The 13,124-nt window shown below is 37.7% G+C and overlaps 1 protein-coding gene across 1 annotated transcript in view; it reads left to right on the top strand.

The window, feature by feature from the left end:
* Positions 1 to 12,491, top strand: part of rundc3b (RUN domain containing 3b) — a 28,439-nt gene extending 15,948 nt beyond the window's left edge. The window contains exons 6-11 of the mRNA XM_059339872.1: positions 1,168 to 1,248; positions 1,679 to 1,853; positions 4,915 to 5,072; positions 8,563 to 8,709; positions 10,795 to 10,916; positions 11,846 to 12,491. Coding sequence (XP_059195855.1) covers positions 1,168 to 1,248; positions 1,679 to 1,853; positions 4,915 to 5,072; positions 8,563 to 8,709; positions 10,795 to 10,916; positions 11,846 to 11,991 — 829 coding nt within the window. The 3' untranslated portion in view covers positions 11,992 to 12,491. The remainder of the gene's footprint in view (positions 1 to 1,167; positions 1,249 to 1,678; positions 1,854 to 4,914; positions 5,073 to 8,562; positions 8,710 to 10,794; positions 10,917 to 11,845) is intronic.
* The last annotated feature ends 633 nt before the right edge of the window (positions 12,492 to 13,124 follow it).

The raw sequence follows: 13,124 nt of genomic DNA, 5'->3' as shown, positions 1-13,124 counted from the left end.
GTGCGTTTCAGTCAGTTCTGATGACAGCACACTTTGAATCAATGTCCTTCTTTTATGATTGATGAATATGATTTATGAAACTTTAGCCATTTTTAAGTGTGTCTGACTCATGCATCAACATCTCAAGTCGTGACTTCAGTAAATTACAGTGCAGCAGGCTGCCAATCACCATTTTTACGGGTTTTTAAAGCAACTACCCCAGAAACAAAGAGGCTAAACAAAGAGTTGCTGCCTAAGCTGCAGGTGCTTTATTTGCAGAATAATGTGATGGAGTGAGAAAGAAAGTTCTGTAGAGCTGTGGCTCTCAACCTTTTTGAGTCGCGACCCCCAATTTAACATGCATGTTGTCAGTGACCCCTGCTCACTGAACACAATTTCATGCGCACAGTTCAGATCAAAAAAAGACACAAAATGACCCAAAAAATACATAAAATTAGGCAAAAAAAGGACTCAAATTGACCACAAAATGACCACAAAAATACACAAATTGACCAAAAAAAGACACAAAATGACCCAAAAAAGAAACAAAATGACGCAAAAAGACACAAAATGACCCCAAAAAGAAACAAAATGACCAAAAAGACACAAATTGTCTTAAAAAAGACACAAAATGACAGAAAAAGAATAAAAAAAGACACAAAATGACCCAAAAAATACATAAAATTAGGCAAAAAAGGACTCAAATTGACCACAAAAATACACAAATTGACCAAAAAAGACACAAAATGACCAAAAAAGACACAAAATGACCAAAAAGACACAAATTGTCTAAAAAAAGACACAACATGACAAAAAAAGACACAAAATGACCAAAAAAGACACAAAAGTATCAAAAAAAGACACAAAATTACCAAAAAAAGACACAAATTGACCACAAAAGGATAAAAAAAAGATACAAAATGATTAAAAAAAAGACACAAAATTACCAGAAAAGACACAAAATTACAAAAAAAATACATTAAATGACCAAAGGACTAAAACACATTAACAAATGAACACTTTAACACAGTGGAGACAGAGCTGACTTCCAAAATGATTTGGCGACCCCCAGAAATCATCTCACGACCCCAAGGTTGAGAATAGCTGCTGGTGAGTCTGTCTACACAGCTTTTTAAGTATGTCACATTTGTGTAAATGTGGTGTTTTGATTTCCATCCCGTCTTCTAGCTTCTGTCTGAAGGGCGAGGGTCTGGACGGCAGCTGCCCCGCCGTCATCGACTACACGCCGTACCTGAAGTTCACTCAGAAGTAAGTGAGGTCAAACATCTCCCACTCTCTTTATATTGATGTATTGTTTATTATTATTAATATTATTATTATTATTATGTATTTTTGTTTATGTTTTTCTTTTTTTGTTTTCAGTTTAATTATATTTAAAGTGCAAGAAAATTCACTGCTACAGACTTTCCCCCCCCTATAGTTCAATTAATGCATGATGTTTCTAAAGCCAATGCGTACTCAGCCAAAATAATTGCGATTGTGATTTTTTTTTTTCCATAATCGAGCAGCTATACATTTAAATGATCCCTATATTTTCATTGTTATCTACAGCACATTTATTAAAATAATGTAAAAGTTTTAACTTTGAAGCCAAGACTTCAGCTGTGGTCAGGGGGCCTAACATGCTGCTGTTTGCCTTGATGTGGACTCATATGAGTCTCCCTGGTCCCCTGTGCAGTGCAGACAGCATCAGCAGCGACGAGGAGGAGATGAGGACGCTTGGGAGCAGCGGCAGTGAAGGCAGCACCCCCGATAAAATGGCAACCGCCGCCTCCATCTTCACCGAGCAAAGCAACCTGGTCACCAAGTGCAAACGCTTTGAGCAGAAGTACCGAATGGCTCTGGAGCAGAAGGTACTATATCTATATATGAGTGTTTCTGCAACCACGGGCATTTTTAAGTCCCAGCAGTGAAATTTTGGATTTATGTTAAAATTTGTCCTATGGTGCTTGATAAATACATACACAGTGTTATTGCACATATTGACATTGAAAAATAAAAACAAAAAAATGTGATTTAATACAATTTATGAAGCATAAACATTACTCTACACCATATTATTATTATTTTTTTTTGCTTACTGATAATTTATGATTTTTTTTCATCGAGGTTGATTTTTTTGAATTTGGGAGAGTCAAAAGTGACCGTAGTTGCAGAAACACCCACATATGTGTGTGTTTGTTTAATGTTACTGTTATTTTGGGAGAAACAAATTGGATGGTAATATATGCAAATGTGACATTTTCCACAATATCTGTGTTATCGTGAGAGGCTAGATTGGTGAACAGCTTGATGTTATTTATTGTATTGTTATTGATTTATTATTTATCGGCGTCTGTTATGTTGCTTCAGTTGATGATGGACCTGCTGCAGTCTCTACTCTCCATTTAAGAAGAAAGAAGAAGATTACTTTATTAATCCCACAATGGGAAAATTCAACCTCTGCATTTAACCCATCCTTTTTTACACACAAGTGAACACACCATGCAAGGAGCAGTGGGCAGCACATTACTGCGCCCAGGGAGCTGTGCAGGGGGGTGAGGTGCCTTGCTCAAGGGCACTTCCTAGACCTGTCAGTACTGGGATTCGAACCGGCGACTCTCCAGCTACAAGCCCGATTCCTAACCTCTGGGCCACGGACTGCCCAATTTAGTGATTCGCTTTGAGCCAAAACAAAGAATTAAGAAGTGTGTTTATACAGCGGTGTGTTCAAAGACCATAAAACACCAGTGCAGTGCTGTGTGCTCGGTCCAGCCCTCTTCACTCTCATCACCCAAGACTAAAGGTGCGTTTCCATTCGGTACTTTTCCTTCTAGTGAGCCGCTATGATCCACCCAAGATCCACCCAACTTCACCGGTTAGCAGCTCAGGTGCTGAACTAACTAGTCTAGTATCTAACTAGCAAGGTTATAATAGTTTTGGATTTTTCATTAGTTTTAGTTTTAATTTCGTTGTGAATTTTTGTTTTCAAATTCAGTTAGTTTTAGTTAGTTTTTAGAGTGAGTTTGCTAGTTTTAGTTTAGTTTTTATTTTTTGAAAATGCTTAGTTTTAGTTTAGTTTTTATTAGTTTTAGTTTTTTTGTAATGGGTATGTGCCTTCATTTCCTTTGGTTTATCCATCTTAGCCCTTAGTTTTGTATTTTGGTTGGAGTGTAGACATCCCAGTCTCAGTAAACATATTTACCATGTGTTCCTGCATGTTGAAATAGAAAAACTGAATTATGTATGAAAAAAGTTGACAAAGACGAAAACTAAGGACATTTTCATTTTTTTTAGTTTTGTAACCACACAATACAGTTTCAGTTAGTTATCGTTTTTGAAAAAACTCTAGTTTTTATTGTTATTTCTGTTAACGAAAATGTTTTTTCAATTTTAGTTTTCGTTATTTTGTTAGTTTTCGTTAACTATAATAACCTTGCTAACTAGTCGACGCTGATTGGCTACGGCTGAGGCGGAGTATGACGTGAGTAGAACTCGACACAGCCACAACAAAACAGCGCCATTTTTAAAAGAAATTAGCAGAGCAGATTGAGACGAGAGAATGGAAAGAAACCATCTCCTCTTCTTCCATGTTGATGTCACGACTGTTTAGACTTCCTGCGTCGGTCTGTTGTTAGTGTTGCGTCGACGTCATGGTCAAAATTGACGCTGAATAATCACGTAAGTGTTGCAGAATTATTATCGTCATATTCAAACTCTGTCGGTTAGCCGCTACAAAAGTACCTGTATGGGAACAGAGGCCGAGGGGAACTGACTAGTGGGCGGAGCCAAAACACTCAGCCACTTTCCAAAAAGTACTCAAAAAGTTCTCAGTGGAAACACGCCTTTATACTACAGTGGGATGTATATCATACAATGAGGAGAGACACTACAGAGAGGAGGTGTGACATTATCCACAATGATCTCCTTTTGTGTTTTGGACCAGATTATTGGAATCAACACAAAGAAACACAATTATTTTATGAACACAAAGGAGATCATTGTAGACTTCAGGAGATTCAGGATCTACCATGGCCCCTTATTACCTCCCACCTGGTGAAGAAATCTCAACAGAGGCTTTTCTTCCAGAGACAACTGAAGCACTAGCTACAGGGCTGTGCAATGGTGTGGGAGTGTCACTTTGTCTCTTCAGTGGCCCATTTTGTGTGAAGTTATGAAGTTATGTGTGAAGCATTCAGACAGAGGGACTGTGCATTGAAAAATTCCCCATACGAGCGTCCATGCAGTCAGGTATTACACACACCTGGGCAGCGGAGGGCAGGTGCTTGGGCTTTGTTTCTTATCTTCATAGTTTTTTAACTTTCATTAATTTGCTGGTTGCGTGATTGGTCACCACAGCGTGATGTCGCTGAAATTCCGGATCACATCTGAATACAAACTTCCCTTTCAGCATCCTCTGCTACTGTACCGCGCTGCCAGCTGCACTGCTGGAAACCGGAAAGACTTGGTAAGGTGTTAAAAATAGCACAGAACATTATGGAACCTGCGCTCCCAAAGCTGGACACAATATATTTCATCTGTCTACAGAACAAGGTTAGCTGCATCAGTCAGGACCGACTCACCCAGGCTTTACTCTGCTTCTCTCCCTGCTGTTAGAAAGGAGAAAGAGAACCATTAAAGCCCCTAAAAAACGTCTGAAAAACAGCTTTTTTCCTCCAGAGTTGAGCCTCCATTCTAGCTGTTGAGGGCTATAAATATTACCACTCAACCCCAAATGCACCTCAACATTTTACACTGACTTCTTGCCCAGTACCTTTTTTATTATTTACAATATCTTGTTTTTTTTCCTGTTCTCTACTGCTGCCAGCACGGAAAGTTACCAAACATAATTTTGTTGCATCCCAATGACAATAAAATGTGCTATCTCATTAGACAAACAAATGGGAAACAGAGAGTGTGTGTTTTTCTACTCAGGGTTACCTGGAAGAGCTGGTCCGTCTCCGAGAAGCCCAGCTGTCAGAGGCTGTATCTCATAACAAAGCTCTCCAGCAGAGCCTAGCAGACACACACCTCTCCCACACAGTGGAGAAAGAGCAGCTCGAGTACATCGTACTGGAACTGCAGGACCAACTGTAAGTTTATCCTGTGCGTGCGAGTGTGTGTATGTGTGTGTTTGTTGGTGCATTTAAAGAAGCTGACAGTGAGATGGAGGGGACTTTGCATCAGATCCAGCTGTGAGTTTGACATTCAGGACGCAGCAAGAAGCCTGGAGGTTTGCAGGTGGTTTGTTATTTGCACGTTGTTGAAATCAATCGCTGCTTTTAGCCAAAACGGAAAAGCTGCACCGGCTTTGAATTAATGTTCTAATCAGTGAAGAAAACCCTTGTCTCTGTTTGATCACTAATTTAAAAGTCCATCAAGAAGATTTGTGTCACAGTCTCTGGAAATGAAGCTGCAAACTCGAGCCAGTGTGATGAGTCAGTGGATGTTTTCAGATGCCAATGGAGCGAAAAGCAAAGTGACATTAGGCGCTGAGAGAGAGTCACAGGCAGAGGAACTGTGAGGATGACAGTTGAGTCAGAGCATGTAGAGACTAAAAGTGTGGGCATATATGGCAGTGTTAGGTCCCCAGTTTCTAGGGCAAGGGAGTAACCACTGATGTTAATAAACCCAGGGTAAAAAGGGAATACAACGGGTAAACGGAGTAAATGCAAAAGTAAATTATTTATTAATAGAAGAAAATAAGGTACCAATGACAAACTCAAAACTACTTTCCCATAACAGAAAGTGGCAAACCAAACAAAAAATACTAAATGTATGTACCACCTCTTACAATCACGACTTGGAGTCTCCACTAACTCACAGAACCACTACTAGCACAAACACCATACACAGACAACTCACAACAGTCAGGTGAGCAACCAGAGTGACTGTTTGGGCCTTCACTCTATTTAACCTTCTGCATAGTCGATCGCAGGTGTGCCTGACAACTCATGGCAACCTGCAGGAGGTGCAGGAGGCGATCCTTTAGAGCAGACAAGGAAAGGAGACAAAGAAGAAACACCAGACAAACCAAACACAACTCCAGCCGCAACAGGCAGGGTGCAAAAGTTTTTTTTTTAAATGTTTTATTTAAGCGCTGGACAGTGTAGAATTCAAGAGAGGGAAAATATAAATAAAAGAGCTTGGAATAACAGAAAAGAAACAATGGTGGGAATGATGTAACATCGAAATCATACTCCACCAGAGGGCTTTTCCCCAAAAAGGAATCCCAAAAAACAATCAGATAAATAGATAAAGAGAGGGGGGAGAAATAAACCAGGCAAGACACACTAGAATAGCAAATATTTAGATATTGATGGGTGAATTATTTAACCTATTACGGTTGCCAGGTCGCAGAAGGGCCCAGGCTGAGTAGAGATCTGATCGAAATCTATAAAAAAATCCTATATAAAGACATTGATGTGTTTTTTTACACCTACACTGCAAAAAAGCCAACTTGTATTTTTTGGCCTAAAACAGTGATTTAAGTTGGTAAAACTTGGAAATATAAATTATTGACATTTAGAGCAATAATGTAAGTTAGCACAACAAAGGAAGCCAGTTGTCTGCTCAAAAACAAGTTGGTGAGTTGTTGTTACTTATATCTTTAAGTTGGGGTTCACAACAAGGGACAATAGTTCTGCTAGCTCTTATTTCTTTGTTGTGAAATGCCGGAAAGCGGTGAAATTCAGTCATTAGCGAAAGCTAGCGGCAAACTGATGCTAGCGGCTAACTGATGCTAGCGGCTAACTGATGCTAGCGGCGCTGCTTGTTACAGCTACAAGAGTAGCCATTAGCGTATCAATGCTAACTCAAAATTGTGGTCGCAACATTAGCTAACATTTCATAGCGGCGTTACAATCGTGCCACTTCAGCACATTGCAGAAGTAAGGATTAAAAGTTATTAGGGCCTCGGGGCAATCGCACCGAGCACTGGTCCCATACAGCAATAGCTGTAGGGACCAGTGTTCGGGGCAAAGCCCCGAGCACTACTGTTATACTGTGGATTTCTTCTTATTCCTCTTCCGGACGCAATTTCGTCCCGCTACTAGTCAAATTATATATCAAAACGTGCGGTTTGATCGGGATCGGTGTGCTATTACTTTTCTCTACGGAATATGAATTTTTCGCGACATAAGTCGCGAAAAACTGCCCAAAATTTTGCATTGAAATGAATGGGACGGCCGAAAGAAAATGAGCAAAAAAGAACATTAATTGAAGATTTTCAGACGTCTACTTCTCCGGCATAATTTCACCTAGAGACTCCATTTAAACTTTAAACAGTAGACACAAGTCTTGTGTATTGGTGTATTACTTTGCGTTTCGATAGGTCATATAGTTTTTTATCAATCCCTGTTCAATGACCATGATCATTTTTGGAGAAATTCTGAGATTATAATGGGTGTGTATTGCACGGAATGTTCGTGTCAGAGTGTGTGATGTCATCACTCAGAGTGTAGAGGGAGAGGTAAAACTGTCAAAAAATAAATTTGAAAACTGCACTCCAGGCCGCAAATTCCACTCTACAGAAATAATTTATACATAGAAATGTAGGAAAATTTGTCTTCTCACTCACAATCCTCTGGTAAAGCTGTCAGAGTTATAATTTGGGCGAACGACGCAAAGATGCGCCACCAAAACCACCAACAGCCTCATTGGGTCCCATATTAAAAACGCAGGAAGATTTCGGAAAAAGTGAGATTTAACTGTTTTTTTAGATCGCTCTAACAAAGCTATTTTTTTCATTTTTCTTAAAAAAAAAAGTTGGGTCGACCCCAACGCTTTGATGCTTTGATGTGATTACAGTTACAGATACACGCACGCACACACACACTGGTCATTTAATGTAATATCAGTTAAAGATACACGCACACACACACACACACACACACACACTGGTCATTTAATGTAATAACAGTTAAAGATACACGCACGCACACACACACACACTGGTCATTTAATGTAATAACAGTTAAAGATACACGCACGCAAGCACACACACACACACATATGCGCGCGTAAGCGCGCACACTCCTCCAGATACAAATGTTTCACACACACACACACATTTTGAGGTTAAAGGGCATAGGTTGCTGTATAAATAAATACTTGAAGAGGAATGTTTGTTGTAGGTGTGCTCCTTGTATATTATATAGTATCATAACATTACTAGTATTAATTGTTTGAAATCTCTGAAGAATCTCATGATAGTGTACACACACCGGCACCTTTCACACCCGTGGCCCTTTCGAAATTTCCCCCAGAGGAAATTTTCTAGTTATAACTTAGAATGTAAAATAATGTAAAATTATAAGTTAGTACAACTTACAGTTGAGTTGACAAAAATCTGAATTCAGAGTTAAGCAAACGCAAAAACAAAATTTAAAATATTTAGTTTAATTGTCCAACTTAAAATTTTATCGAAGTTTGTTGCCTTGAAATTTTTAGTTCACCCAACTTTTCTTTTTTTGCAGTGTACACAAACTACCAGGGAAATTCAAACTATCACTTAAAGTGACTCCCCTCCTTTTTCTAATAATAATTTAGTCAATAAATTGTCTCTAACTCTTCTGTCTTCAGGACGGTGCTGAAAAACAATGATTTGCGCTCCAGACAAGAGTTGACGGCTCATCTGACCAATCAGTGGCCGTCTCCCGTCGCCTTGGATGCCAACGCGGTTGCCTTGGATACACTGCTGTACAGGAAGAGCACGGGACAGTGGGACACGTATGTAGATCAGCTTCCACCTGATTATTATTAATCTAATTTCTGATAAGTCTCAGTTATTTACAAAGATTTATTCAATCATGTAACAACCATCTTTGGCTTTTGAACAGACATGGACCACAGATCTATGGAACGAAATCAGGGACAAAAGTTTTGATAATTTAAAGGGAAAAAAAGCAATTGAAAAACTAAAATTTTAAGCTGAAAGTTCAAGTTTCAAACAATGTATTCAAAATAAAAATTGAAAAGGATTACTGTTGTAGGAGTCTATACAACCCCAGATTCAAAATAGATGTGATGTTGTATAAAAATATATAATGTATACATATTTAAGAAGCAAAAGTTTATCAGTTTGAAAATTAAATATATTGTCTTTATACAGTTTTCAATTGAATATATATGAATATATGGAGGATCAGCAAGTTATGTCTGTTTTTTTGGGGGGTTTTTTGGGGAGGGGGGGTCCTGTGTAATATACCTTTAACTCTTTGGAGTCTTGGGCTATTTTGTCCTTTTTAAATACTTTTCATTTAGCCACTTAAAAATGTTTACCATGCCATGGTATCATTTTTTTCAGCAGAGCCTCAACTATATGACCTGTAATTATTTTTTCACGTTGACTTACTGGAACAACACATTGAACCCAAAAGAAACAAAAGAAAGTTTAGTTTCAAAACACAATGACATTTTAAAATAATTTTAAATGTTGCAAATGTGAAAGCAGGCTGCAAATATAACATTTAATGGGGTAAAATGAGAATGACATCTAGTTCTATATTTTTATACTAAATATATTTTACCTTGTCTACGGTTTACTTGGCTGACGACATGGCCCGACAGTGCTTTGTTTTTACATTGTGACATCATGAAGAAGTTATGCACTGGTGATTCTGTGCACTCCAGAGGGTTAAACCAGTGGCGGTTCTACACAGGGGCCTAAAGGGGCCACTGCCCCTGTGAAGAAGCCCTTGGCCCCTGTTGTGGCCCCTGTGTCAAATTAATAATAAAATGATCAATTAATTTATTTATTATTAATGATGAACGACGGAACAATTCTTACCTGTTTTTTGTTCAAACAGTGACTCATTGTGCACAAAAGGAACCCAGAATGTGTACATTGTATAATAGTTTAATTGTGCAATAAAAGCTTGTGTGTGTGTGTGTGTGTGTGTGTATATATATATATATATATATATCAAGATCATTCTCACTATACTGCACTTTCAAAATAAAAAAAAGTAATTGTGCACAAAAATGTCAGTGTATATATATATATGTATACTTAACCCATAAGAACCCATGGTGACACCCATGTAACAAACACTTTAAATCTTCTAGAATCTCCCATATTCAGCTTTATGCTTCACCTTAACTCATTAAATCCCTAAGAGACGTATACTGTGTGGCTGGGAACAGAAATATGTAAAAGTAGCTAATTTTAAAAGCTTATTTTTTGTTACTAGGCTAAGTTTAAACCCATTTAACAATTCTAATCCATTAATAATTGTGTCCTGTTTTGCATTTAACTTGTTCTGACCATATTTCCTGAACAAATTAAGTCACAATTTTGATAAATGTTATGGAGATGCAAAAAAAAAGGGCAAATTTGTGTCTCTGTAAGCAGAAAATGTGTCTAGTTTTTTTTCTATTTTAAAATAAGAAATATCATAAACATAAATACCATTAACGCCCATTGTAACGTATATGTCATATCACAGAAATTTGACATTTAGGGGTAGTATTTTTTTTTTTAAAACATCAGAAATGTGTTCTATGTGGTCCACTTATAGAACACATCCTTTAAGGATAACTGGGTCTGGGTTCTTATGGGTTAAATGAGATTTTTAAATGAGCTAAAATAAAGGTTATAAATGCCTAAATATAATCTTTTGCTTAGTTTTTTAATGTGCCCCTCTGATTAAACACTGGCCCCTGCTTGGCCCCCACAGTAAAATTAGTCTAGAACTGCCACTGGGTTAAACAATGAGTAATTTATGATAATGTTTGTTGGTTGACTATCTGTTGACTCCATGTTGAGCATTAGTTGTGTTTGCTCTTTACTGATGCTCTGTCCTCTCACTGCAGGAAGAGTTTTCAGAGTCTGGAGCAGCTGTCTGCAGACATGAGTCTCTCCCAGACGTCTCTTGAACCGTCACAAACACTGAGCCTGGAGGCCAGGCCGGCCGGCACGCACTGGCCCCAACAAGGTACGTCCACCTTTCTAAGTCATCTGTTTGAACTGCTGCCCTCAGGGAAACGCTACAGGTCCATCAGAACACGCACCACAAGATTCATGAACAGTTTCTATCCCGCAGCTATCACCAGACTCAACTCAGACCTGAAAACAAACTCACTGGTCCGACAGCAAAAAAAAACAGACAGCTGTGGTTGCCAGAACTTTACCATAATAAATACGGTAGAACTTTTTTTATATTACGGTAAAAATATATTGGCACTGTTGATTTCATGTTTCAGATTGCCATTTTATTCCATCTTTTACTGTTTAAATAAAAGCTTTTCCATCAAAAGAAACTGTTTTGCCATATAATTGACAAGAAAATACTTTATAAATGCTGCGTAAATGAAAGATTTTACCATTATAATAATATTACAGTATATATTTGTTATAGATATGGTGTTAATTACATTTAACAGTGAGAAAAAGTATTTTTACAAAAATGAACGCTAAAATTACAGTGATGGCTTGTATGTATATCCTATATATATATATTAAATAATTTTTTTTACAGTACACTTACTGTGACAACTAACAGAAGGCACTTTTATTATATTATTTATATATTTATATAATTACAGTACTGTTTTAATGCATACAATGGCACTAAGTTGATGGTACAGTGAATGAATGACATGAATATACTAAGTGCTGAGAGAATGAGAATGTATCTTTTCTATTTACTATTTATTGAGATGAGATGATAAGAATGTATCTTGTTATTTACTATTTATTATGCTTTTTTTATGAGTCCAGTACCTGAGTGCATTGAATTTCGTTGTATTTCTGTGCAATGACAAATAAAAATCTAATCTAATCTAATCTAAGTAGGGCGTTGTCCAGCAGGAGGGGGGGCTCCACTCTGATGTGAGTACTGATAGTTTATATTTGGTCACTCAGGTAAAGAGGAGACTCCTTCTCTAAGAGGTCTGTGCGGCTCCCTGACCTCCGTCGCCAGCTACAAGTCTCTGGCCAGCCTGAAGTCCAGCGAGTGTTTGGCCAGTCCTGCAACAGAGATCAGCAGCCCGGGCTTCACTCCTTCATAATGAACGGAGAAGAAAAAGAAAAAAAAATCTCCACCAGGGCCAGACAATCCAGTCCCAATCCAGGAACTTTCTAAATGTAGGTGATATTGATTTGTAGACCTTTATGATCTGTATGTGGAGCTTCAACAGATGGAGGTCAGGTTTGTAAGTTCAGAATCTGGTGTAGCATGTTCTCTCTTAAAGGGACAGTACACCCACAAATCAAAAAAATCATATTTTTCTTCATACTTAGTAGTGCCATTTATCAGTCTAGATTGTTTTTAGTGTGGGTTGAGGAGTTGGAGATTAGAGCTGCAATAATTGATTGATAGAAATAAACATAATCAGCACCACTTTTGATTATCACTGACTCATTAAAGTAATTTTATTATGCACAGATTGCAGTAGATTGCTCTCTTTCTCTTGAATATAATGGATCTGTAAGGCACTTTGCTTGTGATGCTCAAACTGCCAACAGAAACTGAATTTGAAAAACAAAACAGTCATGTCTCTTTCCAAAATCATGAGCTTGTTACTAAGGATAAGCCACAGACCTTGTTATCAGCAGTTTCATGTAGGAACTATTTTCTTTATAGCATATTTCTTTGTGGCTGATATCGCCATTAAGGATGCAACTAAAGATTATTTTCCTTATCTATTAAAACTTTCTCAGTTAATTGTTTTATAAAATGTCAGAAAATGGTGAACAATGTCCATCTTAAAGTCCAAGGTGATGTTTTTTTATGTCGTTTTGTCAGTCCAGAACCCAAAGCTAGAAAGATTAATATGTCATAACACAGAAAAAGGAAATTCCCATAACTGAGAGGCTGAAAACAGCATTTTACACTAACTTAACATGAAAATTACTTTTCTGAATGAACATTTATCATATATGTTATAATAGTGTAATAGTTCTACCATTAAGCGTCAACACTGCAACTCACACCAAAACAATCTAGACTGATGAATAGAGCTGCAGGTTAACCCTTAATAGGGCACTCATTGAAATACTTGCAAATTTCAAATTTGGAGGATATTACATACAGCCAGAATGTGGACTGTGAAATGTGTAAAAACACATATGGACCCGGAGAGGGGGATAATATTTTGAGAAATAAATTTACAAGATTAAAGCGGCAAATCTACGAGATTTT

The sequence above is a fragment of the Centropristis striata genome, chromosome 8 (genome assembly GCF_030273125.1).
Source record: "Centropristis striata isolate RG_2023a ecotype Rhode Island chromosome 8, C.striata_1.0, whole genome shotgun sequence".
In the NCBI taxonomy this organism is placed as follows: Eukaryota; Metazoa; Chordata; class Actinopteri; order Perciformes; family Serranidae; genus Centropristis; species Centropristis striata.
Note: the sequence above shows the minus strand (reverse complement) of the source record. Positions and strands in the feature narration are given on the sequence as shown.